This window comes from Peromyscus eremicus, chromosome 5 (genome assembly GCF_949786415.1).
Source record: "Peromyscus eremicus chromosome 5, PerEre_H2_v1, whole genome shotgun sequence".
Classification (NCBI taxonomy): Eukaryota; Metazoa; Chordata; class Mammalia; order Rodentia; family Cricetidae; genus Peromyscus; species Peromyscus eremicus.
In genome coordinates this window covers 121,268,456-121,288,466 of record NC_081420.1, presented here as the reverse complement: position 1 = coordinate 121,288,466, position 20,011 = coordinate 121,268,456, and the positions used below count along the sequence as shown (strand labels likewise).

The following is a 20,011-nucleotide window of genomic DNA, read 5'->3' as shown; positions in this document are numbered from 1 at the left end:
TAACTCAGAACTAAAGGGTTCCTACTTACAGGTACATCTAGCTGTGATGGAAGTTGCCTACTCAAGTTGCCTAGTGACCAAGCACACTTCCCCCCACCCTGCCAAAAACTGTGGAAGCTGAGATAGCTTGGAGGATAAGGGATAAAGGGATAAAAGGCAGTTTCATTTTCAGAGCAAGGACTGGACAGAGAAAAGAGAATGGAAGAATTAGATGGGTAAGAACTGGAGAGGAATATACTAGATGGGGAAGAACTAGATTGAAGGGCTAGAAGAGAGGATTAGAGGAACAAGATGGAAGATGAGGAAGAGCCATATGGGGAAGAACAAGATGAGGAAGAACAAGATGAGAGAGAAGGAGATGGGAGAGGAGCTAAGATGGGAAAGAACTAGATGGATGAGAACCTAATGAGGCAGAACTAAGATGAGATAATTAAGATAGAACTTAGAGGGGACAGCAGATAAATGTAGAGAGAAATCAGGCAAGAAAGGAGCTAGGTGTGAGAGCAGAACTGAAGCTGTGTAGGTAGGATTTTTATCCCAGAGGAATAAAGTAGATGGACTAAGAGAATGGTGTACATAGATTCTTTCCCTGAAAATATTTCTCGCCGTTCGTAGCCTCTCTTCTGGGCTCCTGGGAAGATTATTAAGGCTGGTCCTTAATAATATTTGAGAGATGGTCTTTTTGTATGCTGTGAATATGTGTTGCTACTATTGGTTAATAAAGAAGCTGCTTTGGCCTGTGGCAAGACAGGTGATAGCCAGGCAGGAAATCCAAGGAGTGAGACAGGGAGAAGAAAGGTGGAGTCAAGCAGACTCCACAAGCCAGCCAACCGCCCAAGGAGCAACATGCCAACCGACTGGTAATGCCATGGCAAAGTGGCAAAGCATAGATGAATAGAAATGGGTTAATTTAAGATGAAAGAGCTAGCCAGCAAGAAGCCTGAGCCATAGACCAGTTTGTAATTAATATCAAGCCTCTGACTGGCTATTCAGGAACAGGCGGGGGTGGGGGGAGGATTCATTCATTTACACATCCTTGCCACAAATACCTAAGGCAATCAACTTACAACGTGGCTGCTGCAGCTCATAGCTGTGGAGCTTCTCATCATGGTTGTCTGGCACTATTGCTTTGTGGGGGGCCCATGGCAAGGTAGTGAATCACTGTGTGAGTGTATGCAGAGCAGCTCATCAGCACAGGGCCAGGGAGAAAGGGAGGAGGAGAAAGCCCCACTGTCTCCTTTACAGGCAAGTAAGTCCCCAGTGAGCTGAGGACTTCCCACTGGGTCCCAACTCCACCACCCTCCACACACCAAGCTTGGGTCCACGCTGGCAGAGGGCACAAAGGCCTCACACTCACAGAGAAGCACTAAGAGAACCGGGAATGTTAGTCATGCAGGGGTGTCTCCTCAATGAGGGAGATGAAATCAAATGCCTGCATTCCACCAGAGAGCTGAGAGAGGAGGCTGTTAATGACCTGGTGACATTTTTGCTGTCTGAAGGCACAGACCTAACTAACCCTAATTCCCCAGAATGATTATTCCAGACTCTTTCCTCTTAGTGCTTTTCTGTGGGTACAAGACACTCGTGCCCTCTACATCTCACCAATTCTAAGTTTTTAAAGAAAAATTAGTGGCCATGATCGAGGGCATGGCAGAATGCATTGTCTCCATGGCTTGTCTAATTAATATAGGCAATCATAAGAGAATTATGAGACAAAGCCACCAAAATGAGATATCCCGAGAGAGAGAGAGTAAGATAGCTTGGGGAGACTTTGGGGAAACGACAGTTAACCCCAAAATGATACTGTCACATTTAATGACTGTGTTGCATGTTCATTTTTGTCCATGCAGAATCCAAATGCCTTTTGTCACAGGGGATAAAGGACACACCTGTTATAGGAGACACATGATAATACTGTTTTGTCATGCTAGTGATTGTTTATAAAGGTTTATATGGAGTCGGCCATATCACACCCATTTGCTCACAACAGAAGTATTAGCAGGAATTAAGAGATGGGTGAATGGAGAGTGGCTTTCCCCTTTCCTTGGTCCTCTGTTAGCTATTATAATCCTCTCTCTCTTTTTTTAATTTTTAAGACTTATTTATTTATTATTTATATAGTGTTCTGCCTGTACACCAGAAGAGAGCACCAGATCTCATTACAGATGGTTGTGAGCCACCATGTGGTTGCTGGGAATTGAACTCAGGACCTCTGGAAGAGCAGCCAGTGCTCTTAACCTCTGAGCCATCTCTCCAGCCCTATTATAATTCTCTTATGCTTGCCTATTTTATTCAACACCTGGAAATGGAATGATTATGGGAATTATTGTTGCCTGGAGACCCTTTTCCAAATTCTAGTGTGTTCAAATATGCCTACTATGAACTGTCTGGCATTAGAACCCCAAAATCTGATCCAGGTTGATGAAGTCAATCTGCACCGGGTTTTCATTCTCATCTCTGTGTGTGGTTTGCTTCCCTGTATGACACCTGCAGGGATCCCCTCACACACCTGCAACACATAGACCTTTAGGGGAACATTCCAGATTTTAGCTTTAGCAGAGTCTGAAGTACCTAGCAATGTAGTAATATTTACATATTAATAGTTATGATAAACATCTCTTCATTCTTGGGTAGAGGAGATGGAGACATGGGCTGTTAATGTTGGCGTGGAAAGCTGTCGTGTGGTTGTGTACTTAAACACCTCCCACTGTGAAAGAACTGTGAAAAGTGTGAACAGATAATGGGTGTTCAAGTCTGGGCAGCTATTTCTCCTGAGAACATGATTTTTGTTTTTCAAATATTTTAGAAATACCATTGGCATCCATTTACAGATGCTTTGTGGATTTTAGTAGACACTTCTAGCTTTGTGGATTTTAGTAGACACTTCTAGCTTTGTGGATTTTAGTAGACACTTCTACCATTTAATGATAAAGCCTTTTGTATTCGTTGTTTTATTTCGGTGATGTTAGATTTTTGTCTATAAGCCCAGATAAAATGTGTAATTTTTTTTTTTTAAAAAGATACAGTTCATCAAAATGGATGCCAGACATATAGCTTAAACCAGACAGTTTTCATAGAAAACCAGAAAAAGCTGAGGGGAAGTAAAATTCACAAAGCACTACCAACCCCAGGTGATCACATGTTTATATAAGGGAATTCAACTCAATATATATTTCTTGGCACTGGGTATTGAACCCAGGGCTCTCCACAATGAAGGCAAAGTTTCAAAACCCCAAATAGCTATAGTCCACTATTTCTAAATTGTTTCAGATCAAAGCAAATTTCCAAATTCTTTAATGGTGTAAATGTAATAATACTTAATCTGGATAATGATCACAGGCACACACTACATAACAACAAATGCTAACTGGTCCAAAATTTCTCACTGCAGTATTAGCTGTCCATATATACCAAACCACGGCCTGTCCTGGTATTTAATCCAGGGTGTATGAACCTTAGGGGCCTGTTAGGAAACTTGTTATTACATTGAATAAGCAAGTTTTTAAAAGATCATTTTATTACTTTCACAGAAGCTGGAAAGATATTTGAAAAAATTCAACATGTCTTCCATATATACACACACTTGAAAGAGGCTGGAGATGGAGCTTTGGGGCAGAGCCTCAGAGGAAGTCCATGACCCTGCAGGAAAAAAAAAATGTGATGTTGCAGGGCTTGGGTGCATGGGTACCTATTTGGCATGTACTTCCTCTCCTACACTGCTTGTGAGAATACAGGACAACTTGACTGACAGAACAGACTTAGTACTGTATGAGACAATCACATAGTGCTTAAACAGTTATGAGATCCTGTTAACCGGCTGCCCAAAAGGCTCAGATTAGAGACGGTCCATGTTCAACAGTGGAGGAGCAACAAGAACTCTTGCACTTTGCTGGTGGGAACTTAGGATGGCACAGCCACATTGTAACAAGTAGCTAAGCACCTTCCTAAGCAGACCCTGCTTGTCGCTGCTGAAGAGGAGACTTGTCCTCTTTATTCACAGTAGCTCTGAATTGGAAGCTTTCCAAACATCCATTAAAAAGGAGATCTGTAAACAGTTGTATGTCAGTGGGAAGCCATGCAGCAGTGAGGAGGAGCAAACACTGGATCCAGACACACAGATGAGTCTCAGCACGCTGGCTGGAGGGAGCCAGAAAAAGAAGTGCTGGTTAAGCTCCATTTCTATCAGATTCTACAAGAAGTCTGTGGTTGCTAGGGATGGGGTCAAGAAAGCTTTTGGGAGTGACATGTTCCTTATTTATTGTGTTCCTAGGGTGTTTGCATATCCCCAAAGTCAGCAAATTGTATACAAAACATTCCAAAGAACCAATTAAGAAAGGATAGGATCATGTCCAAAGACTACCAGAACTGACTTGAAGACACCTCCTTCAGTTAACCTAGGGCACTTTGGGTACTGCAGTAACTGAGCATGTGACTGGATAAAACAGACTCTACGAACCTATGCTTAGACAGGATAGGTTCATGAGTGAAGATGTATTTATATTTATTTATGTCTAATAATGAAAATGTGTTAAGTTACTGTAATGAAACCACAGTAAAACTGATTCAAGCAAAGTTGATTGACACATCCTAAATCAAGGGGACAGACTGAGCATAGATGGACAGAAAACAAGACATTTACACAGATTCAAAGTTTGGTCACACACAGAATTGGAAGCATACAGAAGGAAAAAAGTAAGTAACACCTTCAAGCAGTGTTCAAGATTAATAAAGCAATTATGTGTCTCTGTAAAATTATTAATAATATTGATAGAATGAAAAATATATAGTTTCATTTATAATGTTAGCATTTAAGATGTCACAACACATGAAACAGGAAGCTTCCTGACTGGTAATCATGAGCACTAAGCTGTTAAAATACAGAAATATAGAAAAAATATCTACAATGTGAAATTTGGCATGCCTATCCTGACAATCCTCTAAAACCGTGACTAAGATAAAATTCAGGGGACAAGGGATGTGGTGCCGCTGATAGAGCTCGTTTAGTACACACCAACAGGGCTTCGATCCCAAGTGCTGCATTAACAGTACAGTGGTCCGAAGGTCAGAAAGTAGAGAAAAGAGGATCAAAAACTGTTGGCTACACACCCGTCACAGAACAAAACAACCACAAAGAAAAAAGAAAAACTAAACTAAATTAGATCCGTCCGTCCATCCATCCAGGAGCCAATTAAGACGCGACACGTAGAACCGAGCAGTCTGCAGAGCGGGCAGCTTGAGCTCCAGAGAGCTCCTGACGTTGGGATCACCGCATCCCCAGGGTCGCCGCGCGGCCGCTGGGTCCCGAGCGGCGGTTGAGCCGGCGGCTCGCGCACCGGGGCGGCTACAGCATCCTCCGGCGCGGCCGCTCGCGCATGCGCAGTTAGCAGTCGCTGCTGGGCGGCTGCCGGCGGGATCGGTCTGGGGAGACGCAGGGGACCGAGTAGCAGCCAGTCGGACACCTGAGCTGCCGCTGCCGGACACAAGCCCTTAGGACAGGTGTGTGGACCGCGGGGCCGGGGTGAGGAATCCGGTCCGGATGCCCGGGCTGCCCCCGATTCTGAGTCCAGAAGATTCAGCTGGGTGCGGCCAGGTGAGGCTGGAGGTTGAGTTCAAGGATGGAGGTGCAGCAGCTAGACGCTTGCGGGTGGGCTCTGCCAGCCTCGGGCACAGAGATCAGCCCTGGGTGGAGGGAGACGCCACTTCAGAGCCCTCCACCTGCTGCGCTGGCGCTGGGGAAGGCCGGGTGCCCTGCTCAGCCCGGAGCCCCTGGAGTCCGTTATCCCAGCGGTTGCCATTGTGGCCCCGTTCCACGGAGCCCTGGCCACGCTCCCAGGGGAGTTCTTCGCATCTTTCTAGAAAACGTAAACAAAACCAAGTTGGGCTCCTCATAAGCAGCCCACCTCTGTGCAATCCACCTCTGCGAAGCCAAAAGGACCCCACCACCACCCGGTGAAGGTGGCCGGAGAGAGTCCTGGCCACTCTCTAGACACTTGGGTGGAGCCTAGCGGGCGCCACTGGGGAGGGAAACAAAGTGTGTTGAGTTCAGCTAAACCTTAATGACTAGAGACTCATTATCTAAAGCCTGTTTACTATCAATCAGATACTTTAGCTGAACTTAAGTGGCATCTGCCCCACCCAGGAGGAAGAGGCTCTGCGGGCGTTCGTTCAGGGTTAAAAGATAAATGGCTAGGAAGTTGGGAACTGGAGACGGAAGGTACAGAAACAAACAAATTAGGCAAAACAATACGGTCAATGGGAAGACATTTGGAACATGATTAATTTGTGTTGAAACTTTTTGATGCATGAAATAGTAAACCGTGCATTTTTGGTTTGCTTACTTGCTTGCTTGCCCTGACATTTTTACATCTCTCTAGATAGCCCTGTTTTTGGTAATTCTAATTTTGACGACGTTATAGTCCACATTTTGTTGGTGTGGTCATCCAGTCACATTGACCGTGTCCCTCAAACTCTTCGAACAAGATAGTCTTCTTTTGTCCTGTTTTTCTGGTCGGTCGGGATGGTTTACATATGTAAATGGTGGCATGTGTTGATGGATATGCACTGGTGGGTGCTGTAAATTAGCTTCAGAGTTTGTTTTGGTGTCTAATAAATTTTTCTTCTTAATTATGTAATTAGAAAATTGGAACCGTCAGCATTGATGGGACTTTAGCTCATGCCACTCAACCCTCTCACTTCATGGGTGAGAAGAGGCCCAGAGCACATGCCCAGTTCCGTTGCCCTCTGGACAACAGCGCTAGCCACTTAGAAGGCAGCAAGGTCAGGAAGCTGTCGACCTCTGTCATTCTGTAGTTAGACTTCTGAAGCCACGGGAAAGAGTCACAGTCTCCAACCACCACTCCTGAGGTACGTCAATGACGTCTGATGCCTCAGCCCGCCTTAGACCTCAACACATGCAAAAATCCTCGGTTATAAGAGGAGCTATTTACAGGAGTGTACGTGTGTTAAAAAGGAAAGTACTGGGGCTGGAGAGCTTTCTCAGAGGTTAAGAACACACACTGCTCTTGCACAGGCTCTGGATTCAGTTCCCAGCACCCACATCAGATACTCACAATCACCTGTAACTCCAGTCCCAGGGCGTCAATGCCCTTTTCTGGCCTCCTCTGGCACCCACCCACACACGTGTACATAGTGCTACAGGAGAAACACACATACACATAATTAAAGTCTTAAAAAATATGTAAGGCAAATACCCAGAATAAAATAATGAGTCTTGGAAGAAGCAATCTATAAGAACTACTGAAAATGTGTTAAGTAGAGTCCAAGTTAAGAATTGTTGTTAGAGAACATCAGGGTTGCAAGAAGGCAGGGTTGGTTATGAAGGTTAACCAGTGTAAGCGACACAGTGACAATTAATGATATCTGTCAGGGGGCCATGTCCCTAATGAAGGCTGAGGGGTGAAAATGTGTTCATTCCACAAATGCCCCGATGAGATTAGTTACCAGAGACCCCAGGGGACCCGGGGCACTACCTAGCCCTGCTTTGTTTTCCGTGGAACCCAGGGCCTTGGGCACGCCAGCCTAGTGCTGCGCAGCGAGCTCGTTCCCAGCCAAGTCCACCCGAGGGGATGGTAATAGAAAGGGGACATAATCCAGGCACAGTGGCGCACATCTCTACTCCCAGCACTTGGGAGGCAGAGGTAGGTGGATCTCTGTGATTTAGAGGGTAGTTTCATCTACATAGTAAGTTCCAGGACATCAAGGACTAAACAGAGATCCTCTCTCAAAAATCAAACTAAAAAGTACATTTATTTATTTATTTATTTATTTATTTATGGGTGGGGTGGTCGAACACTTGTGGAGGTCAGAGCCTTTGGAAATCAGTTCTCTTTGATATGGGTCCTAGGGATTAAGCTAGTTCCTCAAGCCATCTTAATGGGCACAATGTTTCGATTCAGAGGAAAGAGCAAGTTCAAATTAATGAAGGTGTTGGGTCATCTTTGAGACTGATTAATTCTTCAAAACTGAAGAGTGACCTCTGAACTGTAGGGTTTGGGAATACTCAGATAGCTTTCATAGGAAGAAGCAAAAAGTATCTATAGAAAGATAACAGGGTGTGGTGGTGTGCACTTGCAATCCCAGGGCTGCGGAGACAGAAACAGCCCCTGGATCCCTGGGCACAGCCATTATGGAAAACACTGTGGAGGCTTCTCAGAAATTAAAAACAGAATCGTCATATGATGGAGTGATCAGGTGTATGTCCTCTTTATTAATTCTCTTGTTGCTGAGACGTAACACTGGATAAAAGCAACTTAAGGAGAGAAGACTTCTTCTGGCTTACAGTCTGAGGGGACACAGTCCACGTGACCAGGAAGGCATGACAACAGGAAGAGGAATCTGCGGTCAGGAAGCAGAGAGAGATGAACGCTGGTGCTCAGCTTCAGTTCAGGGCTCCAGCCCAGGGCTTGGTGCTGCCTTCATTAAGAAAGAGTCTTCAAGCTGGGTGGTGGTGGCGGCGGCGGCGGCGGCGGCGGCGGCGGCGGCGGCGGCGGCGGCGGCGGCGCACGCCTTTAATCCCAGCACTCTGGAGGCAGAGCCAGGCAGATCTCTGTGAGTTCGAGGCCAGCCTGGGCTACCAAGTGAGTTCCAGGAAAGGCACAAAGCTACACAGGGAAACTTTGTCTCGAAAAACCAAAAAAAAAAAAGAAAGAAAGAAAGAGTCTTCATACCTGGACTAACACAAATTAGAAACCCCTATGAACAGGCCTGCCCAGAAGACTTTCTCCAGGTGATTCTAGATTCTGTCAAGTTGACAATATTAACCCTCCAGGAACTTAAACTGAAAATTTATTTTGAAAGAGAAAACATGGTTCTAAAGTGATATTGATATTCTTTTAAATTTTTACATTAATTTATTTACTCTGAAAGTGTGTGTGTGTGTGTGTGTGTGTGTGTGTGTGTGTGTGTGGTCTATGTCCATAAAGATGGCAGTACCTGAATATAGAAAGCTCCCATCAAGGTAGATTTCTACTTAGTGGTTTTGAAAATGTACATTTTCAAAGTAAACACGAGAGTGGTAGCCAGCAACCTTTAGAAGAAATCAAAGTCTCTGGCCCAGACATTCATCTAAAGTTTTGATTTAAAAAGGGGTTGTATCAGTTGAACTAGTTTGGTAGAATAATGCTTTTTTGTGATGTTTTATAAACCGCTTTAATGATATATAATTTGGGTACTATCAAGTTCAACTGTTTAATATGTGTAGTTATATTTATAGAGTTGGGTAACTGTTACCAAATTCCAACATTGGACATTTCATCCCCCTACATGCCCACCAGCTGTCCCCCAATCCTGATCTAGCTGATGTCTCACATAGTCTCCAGTTCTTGTTTTCTCGGGTTTCTTCTTTCTCTAAAGAGAAATGATACATTTATGATTTTCCCATGGCTTTTCCCTGGGCTCAGTAGTTTTGAGTTCATGCAGTCTTGTATGGGTGTTCTCTCTGTTGCTGTTGCTGGGTGCTTTCCCATGGTATGAGTGCTTCAACTTACGCCTGTACACTCTTGAATTGAAGGGCATTTGAATTGGTCCACATTTGAGTTGATACAAGAACTGCATTTCATGGCTTGTATCTAAGATTTTGTGAGGATATAAGTTTGGGTTTTATGTTGGCTATCCTTGAGTGGAATCACTGGGGCATGTTGAAACCTGCCACACTATTTCCCACCTCTGTTGGTATGGTACCTTGACACACCTCAGCAATGGGTGAGAGTTCCGGTTTCTCCAATCTCTGTGATTATCAATTGTCATTTTTGAACATAGCAATTCTGGTGACTGTCGTGCCATCTTTCTTAAGTAGGCCCAGAAATGTCCATAGCTATCTATGGTCTGAAAAGCTTTAGAGTTCTAAGAATCTACTTTTAAAATGTCCCCATGTTGATGTTAGCTCTTGGGGAAAGGATAGCATACATGATGATGATGTGTTATTGTATGACTGCTTTTGAATCAGTGACACTGAACTATTTCAGTGCCCAACAGTACTCGAAAGTCTGTTAGCACCAAGGGAGAGATCTTGAATTAGTATATGCTAATGACAGTGGGTGAGAACATAATTACATAAATCCAGCACTTCTGCTAAGAGGATGACAGGGTGCATTTGGCATTTCTTCTAACACAAGGAACAGCAGTTATGCAGTGTTTGAAGCACATGTGGTCAGATAACTATGTTATGATCATGGAATTATAGGAACAATGAGTTCAAAAGAACATGGTCCCCAGCAGACAGCTTTCCACAACGTGCGGTTTGATTTTGGCAAAACACTATTATGTTAAATGTATGATTAAAAACGCTTGGTTTTTGGTGTTTAGATGTAAGTGGACTCTAGCTTTATAATTATAAAATGTCTAATTTTGCATATACTTAAGCTACATTATTTGAAATAATATAAGTGAAAATTTAGGGATCATGATAGCTTTTTTTCTTTTCAATGAATTAACATATTATTTGCATTTGATAGACGATGTTGCTGATATCTCTATATTTTTTATACCGTTAGCTCTTTGGTTCTGGAAGACTTAGAACTGCAAATGTGAAGTTGGTGTTTTACTTGTTCAAGGCTTAATTTAAATAATGTTGCTGGTGATGAAACCATCCCAGAATAAAGGAGAAATTATTTCTTCCAGTGGTTCTTACCACGAGGCATCTGTGCCTGACTTTTCGCTGGCTGCTTTAATTTTACAGATGGTCAATATGCGTTTCCAAGGTGTTGGACTATGCTTGAGTCTTCTGTTCATCACTGTCAATGCAGAATTTATGAATGATGGTGTTGAAGTGGAAGACTTCAATGGAAATTCAGAAGAGAGTAATATTAAAGAAGATGAGACTTCCTCAGGGGTAAGATAGCTGCAAGAGAAATGTTACGTTATTCTTCCCATGGTCCTAGGAGCGACCGATTCCTTCTGACAGGGCCAGCCTTCTCGGTGCATGGGAAAATGTAGCTTTCCCCACTGTGTTCCTTAGCGTCCTACAGCTGATTGATGACACCTCTGCCAGCTGTGCTCAATGAGTATGTGGGAAGTTTCCACTACCAAGGCAAGAGTTCGCTGGTTAAAGAGGATCAAGTTCTTTAGCAAAGACAAATGCCTTTAGTTCTAGTTCTGATGATATCAGACTTTGCCAGACAAAATGGAAGGCACCATAACTTGTGGTTCTTCAAGAAGTAAAGGAAGTGGCTTTTGTTTATTTCTCTGTGTGTAGAAAATGCACATGAGGAGGGTGGGTTTGAAAAGGAAGGAGTGTCCTAGGCAAACACCCTATTACAGGGGTCTTTAAAAGTTCACACTTTAAAAAATTGGCACGCATGCTCACCACTCAAGTACATTTGTGAGATGACAAGTGGGGGAAAACACTTAAAATTTTACCACCAGACATCAGTTGTGCAAAATGACAGGTTTCATTATGACATTACTAAGAGGTGAGTTTTGCAACCAGAGCCCATGCCACCTGGAATCTCTACTGCCCATGCACACTGCGTACTAGGTTCTGAACTATCAGGATGACTTCAGATATTTGCAAAAATGAATAACTTTGGCTTTAAAAAAATCTCTTTTCTAGACTATTAAATATAAGACACCTCAGCCTATAGGAGAAGTGTATTTTACAGAAACATTTGACAGTGGAAAGCTGGCTGGGTGAGTGCTCCTGAAAGACAGCATTTTCTTCCATTTGATGGGTTTTCTGAAGCTATTGGTCTGTGAGAATCAGCTCTCCTGTGACTTTGTGGAATAATTTAAAGCTATGTGTTTATACAAAGAGAGACACAAATTAGGAATGCAGAGAATACACAGAGCATTTCCTTGTTCTCTAGGGCAGATGTTAACAGTGGAGATTCACAAGACAACTCTGAGTTACTGTTGCAGCCACAGCGATGGCATGCCTATCTGTAACGGTTCACTACTGACTAGTGTGCTCCAGAGCCTCTGCTAGCAGATATGTAGTCCATCCCAGCTCCCACCGAGAAACTGAGGCCTGGTGTGCAAGCTTACTCCCGCACCGATACTGAAGAGCAGATGCCAAGCCTCCTGGAATTGTTCAAAGGCTAGATTAACTTATTAACTTCTTGGCACTAATTTATTTTGAATGAAAACTGATTATGTTAGGTAACCTCTTGTATTTTTACATTCGTTTTATCTATAAGTTGCATATCTTATTTTAATGGCAAATATCTGTCTTCACCTTTATTTACAGGTGGGTCTTATCAAAAGCAAAGAAGGATGATATGGATTCAGAAATTTCCATATATGATGGTAAAATACTTACTTAAATATTAGATAACAATAACCCATGTTCACTAGCCTTTGAGATTGTATTTTTGTTAAATTATGTTGGCCAGAAGTGCCAACCAGACCTCACAATGAAATGTTCAGTTTTTCACCCTGTTCCTTTTCAGTGTTTCAGGGACTGCCGGATTGAACCAATGTTCTGACTCTTAAACCATAGTTGGATTTTGACCCCAGGGGGTTAGCTTGCACTGTGCTGTTCTGGATGTTTCCCTCAAGCCTGGGCACTCGTAGATCAAGAGCAGAGGTGTCTTAATGAGCACTCTAAGATCATGGTCACCACTGCAGCCCACAGCTTCAGGCCATGCCCATCATCCACAGGATCCCTGATGGCGCTGTCTTCAGGGTGGCTGTGGAAGTGTCTTTCAGGGTCATATTCTCTTCCCTAGAAAGACCACCTTGGAGAATGACAAAAGAATGCCCCTCTCCTACTCTAAAAGCAGTCTCCTCAAGCATCCTATATCCTCTGCTGCAGGGGACCAGCAGGGGAATTCCCCTGTCTGGGAGGTCCTTACACCCTTAAGCACATGGCCTAGAACTCAGACTCGGCAGGCGGTCCCATCAGAGCATGTGCTAGACTTCAGCTGTCAGTTTCCCTCCCACAGCTTCTGAGTTGTGTAAGAGAAAGACATACCTGCCTGCCTGCCTTCCTCTACACAAAATGTTCGCCATCCCAGCAAATCGCTCCCGCCACCATGTCTGTGAAATCCTCGTGAGCACATGTGTGGACCAAGCTAAAACCATTGACGGAATTCTTCCCCTCAGAGAAACAATGGATCCAGGGGATACACTGCTAAAATTGATCCAAATAAACCCAGTATCACTATACACCAGAATGCTTGATTTAAGCAACTGTGTTTTTTTAAAGAAAAACTAAGTAAAATGTTCACTCTAGAAAAACGTAAGACAGAAGTGTGCTTTAGGGAAACCCACATTGATTTTATTTTTAAGATGGGTCTTGCTATGTGACCCAGGTTGCCCTCACACATGCGATCCTCCTGCCTGAGCTATCTGAGTGGTGATGTGATTACAGGCACGTACAACAATGTGTTGCTCTTGAAAATCCTTGAGATTCCTCTTAAAATCCCAATAGTGTATACAAAGTGACAGACTAAAACTCAAGCTGATTTGATCTTAAGACTTGTGGTAGTGGTATTGTTCTTTAGAGAAAAAAAAAGCAGTCTAGAGCATTAGTGATTTAAATGTGCCCATAAAAATAATTGTGAGTTCAAACATTATAACAAAATAACCATCTTTTGCTGAATTGAGCTTAGTTGGAACAGACAAACATAATATAATTTTCAAACATATAATTTTGAAATTAACATAAGTTGATTTTGTTTTTTCCTATTTTAACGGAGCAGAAGAGTGATGTCCAACACAGAACTTGGGGGCTACAGTTAGCCCGCCTGGCTCACAGCCACGCAGTTGAATCGGAGAAGAGTTTGTTTGCTAGATAGTTTTCAAATGCAACTCCAGTACCTACAGCAACTGCTGTGCAGACTGCTCACTTCCAGTTAACGATGCACTTTGTCTCGTATACATTTTTAAATATCTCATTTTATTTGTTTTTTTTTAATTTCATTTTATTCTAAGTGTCCAGATAAGGCAAACTTTTCTCTTGATCAAGAAGATGTACCTGAGAGAAGAAACTCACAGACAGGAAGGGCACTTGCTTTTATAGCTCATTTTTTAAAGTCAGCATTCATAGACCTTATGAGATAAAGCGTATTTATCATTTGTTTCATTGAGAGTAGATCAAGAAGTTCTAAGCATTCGTTTAGAAGTGTACCTGCCATGTTATTTGTTAGTCTTCTGAGTTTGGACTAAGGGAATGAAACCAGTTTCTGACAAATGGCAAGAAGAGGAGGAGAGAGGAAAGAAAGGAAGAGAAAGGACTTGGAGATGGGGGAGGGGAAGATGAAAAGGAAGAAGAGAGGGGGAGGAAGGAGGAGGAGGGGGAGGAGGGGAGACACAAGCGGCAGATATTATTTCCTGATGTGCTATTTGGTTGTATTTTTCCATAATCAGTTTTCACGGGAAAGATCACTGCTAACAGCTGCTGAGATGTGGCTTCCTGTCTGTCTTTTGTTTCAGCTCACTGCTTTGCTTTCTCTTTTAGGAAGATGGGAAATAGAAGAACTGAAGGAAGACCAGGTACCCGGCGACCGAGGACTGGTTCTGAAGTCTAAAGCCAAGCACCACGCAATATCTGCGGTCCTCGCAAAACCTTTTGTTTTCTGTGATAAACCTTTGGTAGTTCAGTAAGTTTTAAGACTTTTTAATTTGTATTAGTTTGGTGTAATTTGGCATCTGAATGTATGTTAGGTCTTGGTGCTGTATATAACAAAAAAAAATTCCCACATTTCCCTTTCAAGGTTCGTATACAAATGTCCATATACATAACCACACCTGGGCTTTGGGGGGCAAACAGTTTAGTGATAAACTGCACATCACGTGTCTTGCATGCACAATTCTGTCACCGTAAAGGATGGCACACTAAAGCCACCACTTTCATCTTAGTTTTCTAGTTCCTTGCTGATAACATAGTCACCTCAGGACGCAGAACAGAGCCATAAGCCTGGCCGGTTTACGGTCCTGGTCATGCCGAGCCACTCAAGAAGGTAGCAGATTAATTCTAATAGGAAACTGTCCGCAGGTCAGTGTCTTTCGAGCATGGAGCTCTTTTGAAAGCCCCATGCTAAAGAGACTTTCTCTTACCCCTGCACTGACATCAGCGGTGTGGTCTGCATGCGCACTGTGGAGGCCTGAGATTGATGCTGGGATCATCCTTGATGCAATCCTACCCTGTTCACTGAGACAGAGTCTTTCAATCTGCAACATGTCTCCTTAGCCAGCTTGCGCCGTGAATCCCCTGCCTCCACCTTCTGAGGCTGGAATTACAGGCTGGCCTCCATGTTCAGCTAGCATTTTACATGGGTTCCAGGGATCTGAACTCTGTCCTAATGCTTGGGTGTCAGGTGCTTTAACTACTGAGCCGTCTCCCCAGCCCTTTCTTGAGACTTTAAGGTAGCCTCATTATCATTCTCTTAGAAGTTAGATGTATAGAGCATCACTCTATGAATGTACTATTCATTTGAAAAGGGTTGTACAGGAAACAGATACAAAATTCAAGTTGTCAGGGATAAAATGAATGGAGTGTTTTCTGTGCCAATCACTGACAGGAAAATGATCCCTTGCCAGATAGGAAGCAAACAGAAAAACACATCTAAAAATTTCCCAATAACTGTGAAATGATTGTATTGAAGAAAATAAAGAGGATCAAGAACTGAACAGAAGTCAGATGGGCTGAAATGAAAACATTGTGTGTTAAGTGCTATGATTGGCACATGGATCTGCTGACTTTTGGTTCCTTTTCCAGTGGGTGTCAACACATGTCGAGCATACCTAGTCTGAGATCTGAAATGCTTTGAAATTGGAAACATTTTTCCAACCTTTGTGATCACTTCTTCATATAATAGCAGTTTTGTACTATTGTTTTTGCTCAATATTTGTTCAAATCTTAATTTTACACATGCTATCTGTGTGGTGTTTGATATTTTAATAGATATGTTACGGTCAGTATGTAATGGAAATTCACATTTCTGTCTCTTTAAACACGCATCACCTCTTTGTGTTGAGACCCTCCCTTCTGGCTCTTTCTAGAACATAAATTATTGTAGTCACCTGCTGCTGCAGAGGGCACCAGAACTTCTTCCTCCTTCCTGAGTGTATTTTGGTCCCTGATCTTTAGCTTCCTTTTTTCCTTCTTCTCTCTTTCAGTTCAAAACCTCTAATGACTCCTTTTCACTCCTATAAAACCAATGTTTTACCTCCAAAAGGAGTGAGATCATGTAGTAAATGTCTTGAGTTTTTTGTTGGATTTATTTTACTTAATGTGATGCTCCATGGTCCCAGCCATGTCTCTGTGAATAAAAGTTTAATCTTTTTAAGTGGCTGAGCAGTATCCTATTGGGCATATGGACCACCTTTCCCTTACCCAACATCAGTGGTCACTTCAGTTAATCCTGCATCATGGCAATCGATAATAATGCTAAGTAAATGTTGCAAGTGCAGGCATCTCACGGACTGATTACACTTCCTGTGGCTACGTTCCCAGTCCTGGGAGAGCTGATAAATGGCTCAGAGTGTAGTTCTGGTTTTCATTTGAGAAATCTCGTAGTTGCTGTATTAATTCATAGTCCCACCATCAATGTATAAGAATTACCCTTTTTGACATCCTAAGCAGTTTTGCATGTTTATTTGTTCTGGGGTGATTTTTTTAGTTTTTGTGTGTTTGTTTTGTTTTGTTTTTTTCTTCATTAAAGCAGTTCCACCTGAGTAAGGTTTGGTTTGTATTTTCCTGATTCACGACAATACATGTCTTTTAGTATACTTTTGCTCATGTGTTTCTTCTTTTGAGAAATGTCTTATAAGCTTATTGCGTCTCTTGGTTTTTGAGACAGGGTTTCTCTGTGTCATCCTGGCTGTCCTAGAACTCACTCTACACCAGGCTGGCCCTGAACTCACAGAGATCCATCTGCCTCTGCCTCCCCAGTGCTGGCATTAAAGGCGTGCGCCGCCGCCACCACCACCCGGCTTCCCCTTATCATTTTTGACCAAGTCTGTTCTACCTATCTGAAGAGAGTTGTACTCTTCAGTTGGAATGACAGATCTTTTTCGATCACTTCACATTCCACCTCTGTGAATCTTTTAGTATGCAGAAAACAGTTGGCTCCTCTTCTCATATTGTTCAGATTTTGTTGTTGTTGTTTGGTTTAGTTCATTTTTCTTAAATTTACTCAGCAAGTCTCACTTTTATTGAGGAGTTTAAAATGTTGGCGTTCAAGGCTATTGTTACAGAAGATTCTCTAATTTTGTCAATATGTTGTTGTTTTGTAAGTTTTTTATTGTTTGGTTTCTCTCTTCCTGTTCGTCTCTGATGGTTTAAGTTTGTTTTTTGTTTTGTTTTGTTTTTTGGTTTTTTTGTTTGTTTGTTTTTGTGTGTGTGTGTGGTGTGTTATGAGTTTTATGCTTTAATGTGCTTCTGTGTTGGTAGCTACTGTCCTTTGGTCTCCAAAGTAGGACCCCCGTAGGGATTTCTGTAGGCTGGTTTGTGGTGCTGAGCTGACAGAGGTTTGGCTTGCCTTAGGAAGTAGTACCTTTCCTGGTTTAAAGGCTAGCTTTGCCAGCTGAGGTGTTCTTGATTGCCAGCCTTTAGTTTTTGTTTTTGTAACCTCTGCGAGTTCACAGTCCCAAACCTGTGAGTTCAGTTTGTTTTCTGAACCTGTAGTGTTTCCTACAGTGTCTGCTTCCCAGCCTGGACAGTGTTTTTCTCTCATGGTTTTGTGAACTTCCTCTTCAGATGTTTCAGAATTCAAGTATCGTGTGTTTCAGACCCGGTTCCCTTCGGTTGGATTTTTCTGGAGTCCTTTGAGCATTCTAGAACTCAGATCAGCTTTATATTGTGGCTTTGATAGTAACTTACACCTTTCCGGTAGTGAATGCCAGGATGCTGACTGGGTGGCTTTAGTTCCACGTGGACACAGTAGCGCGGTGTCATGTAGCATCTTTAGCCGGTGGTTGCCGGGGTCTCGATGACTTAGGTGGGCGGGGCTTGTGAGGTCACTGTCAGCTTGGACACAGCTCTTTCAGGTAGAGCGTGTTTGGCAGGGCCTGCAGCTACAGGTACCTTCCACAGGTGTTTCTCGTGGGCGTGGAGATTCTGCAGTGGGTCCAGGGTGGCATGGTGTAGCACTCCCAGCAGTGATTTCTGGGGGCTTAGCATGGGTCGTGCTTGGGTAGCTGGCAGTCATATAGAGTCCCTAGTCTAGAGGGCCTGGGAGGATGTAGTGGGACATTCTTGGCTGCTGCAGGATGCTCAGCAGTGTCTAGTCTTGCCCATCACCTCTGAAGGACCTTGGTAGACTGAGGTGGGTGCTCAAGGAGGTTGCGGATGCCTGGATCCTTCCAAGATTTGAGGATTATTGGTTTGCCTCAGCTTCTTGTTTAGAGCCTTAGGGGCACTAATCCTTTTAAGCCAACCTTCCTTCTGTTTTCCAGGATGAGGGTGGATGGGTAGAATTGCTCACCTGCTTTGTGGGACCACAGGTGGGCAAGTTCTAGGATGGAGCATCTGGGCTGGGCCTGGCACTGTGAGCTAGCATTTTTTTTAGGGTAATCCAGTGGTGTGGGTTTCTTGTCAGTTCTCTAAGCTGAGCTGGCGTTGTGAAGGCTGCATGTGGGCTTCTTCTGTAGCAAATAGGTCAGTGCCCACAGCGTTAGCTGGCATTGTCGCAAGGCCCATTCTCCACTTTGTGAAGCCCCTTTGGACTCAAAAGGGGTCTTGGCTCGAGAGATGGGATGCTAGACGCCACGTGCTTCAACCCTTCCTGAGACTGTCCCAGGTCTCCATTTTGTATCTCTATTGTGTCTCTAGTATGCTCCACACTCTCCCTCAAAAGCTCCAATAAATTAGCAATTTTTTCTGTTGTTTTTGCTTTGTTTTTTGTTTGTTTGTTTGTTTGTTTTAAATTTCTCTCAGTTCTCAAAGCACCTAGAACTATCTACTGCTCTGAAATTTGAAATAGTTTGATTTACCAAGTGTCTCTCAAAGTGTTTTGGATTTGAAAGCATTTCCGATTTCAGACTGGGGATACCCAGCAGGTAAAGTTCATGCACGGGTCTCAAAGAAACATCCAGCATGTATGTGCTGTGTGATCATACAGCTTTTGAAAATTAGAGATGGTCTTGCCTAAGAAGAAAGCACATTAGCCCATGAAAGATATTAAGAAGTTCTACACATAAAAAATATCTGTAGCTTTAATATTATTTCCCCCAAGTATGCTTGACCGGGTAAGTTAGTTTTCTCCCTTTAACTGTTTCATATAATGTTTTGGTAGATGATACTCCTGAGAAATCTGAGTTACCTCAGTTTCCTGCTGGCTTGATGCTTAGCAGCAGTTTCCTTATGTGACAAGTGACGTTTTGCTGACCCTCCAGTCCACTGCATATGATTTACACTAGCAAATTCATGTTCACTTTGTTTGTGGGTTTGTTTCTAATGGTGCTGGGGCTTGAAGGAGGCCTTAGCGTGCGCTGGGCAAATGCTCTGCCTCTGATCCCCAGGCCTGTTTGTACTTTTTATTTTGTGACAAAAATCTCACCACGTTGCACCGGCTGGACTGAACTTCAGGGTCCTCCTATCTCAGCTTCCCAAGGATCTGAGATTAGAGCCTTTGCATGTAGGCCTGCAAAGCTGATGTTCAGAAACAGAAAGTTTGCAGGATGAGAAATGAAAAGAGTGACTGAGCCTCCATGTGATGGACAGCGAGGCCGTGTCCCCGTCTGTAGAGCCTGTCTGTGCTGTCCCTCTAGCGTTTATGCTTCTGGAGGACCCTCACCTCCAGTCACCTGGAATACAGCAATGTCTTTTCTATTCAACCTTGAAGCCGCACCAGGCATGATTTCTTCTGTTTTGTTCTTCAAGGATATGAGCCCCATGAAGAGACTGTCAAGTTGTGTTTTAAGTAAAACTTAGGCTTTAGGGGAAACAAATAAATTTTTATTTTTAAACTGTTTTTTAAATTGTTTTTCCTATGTTCCATAACAGAATGTGACATTTGTGAGCCTTTGTTTCCCTCAGGTTCTTTAGGCGGGGGAGGGCCATGCCCTGCATCATAGGTGAGCAGATAGAATCAGAGCTTATTAAAGGATT

General features: G+C 43.2%; 1 protein-coding gene across 4 annotated transcripts in view; it reads left to right on the top strand.

Moving 5' to 3' along the window:
* Positions 1-5,363: 5,363 nt before the first annotated feature.
* The window catches only part of Clgn (calmegin), a 31,692-nt gene continuing 17,044 nt past the window's right edge, over positions 5,364-20,011 (top strand). The window contains exons 1-5 of one of the 4 annotated variants that reach the window (XM_059264322.1): positions 5,364-5,496; positions 10,697-10,849; positions 11,570-11,646; positions 12,203-12,261; positions 14,417-14,558. In XM_059264322.1, coding sequence (XP_059120305.1) covers positions 10,697-10,849; positions 11,570-11,646; positions 12,203-12,261; positions 14,417-14,558 — 431 coding nt within the window. In that variant the 5' untranslated portion in view covers positions 5,364-5,496. Of the gene's footprint in view, positions 5,591-6,840; positions 6,865-10,696; positions 10,850-11,569; positions 11,647-12,202; positions 12,262-14,416; positions 14,559-20,011 lie in introns of those variants that run through there. The other 3 variants (XM_059264321.1, XM_059264320.1, XM_059264323.1) reach the window with 3 other exon arrangements.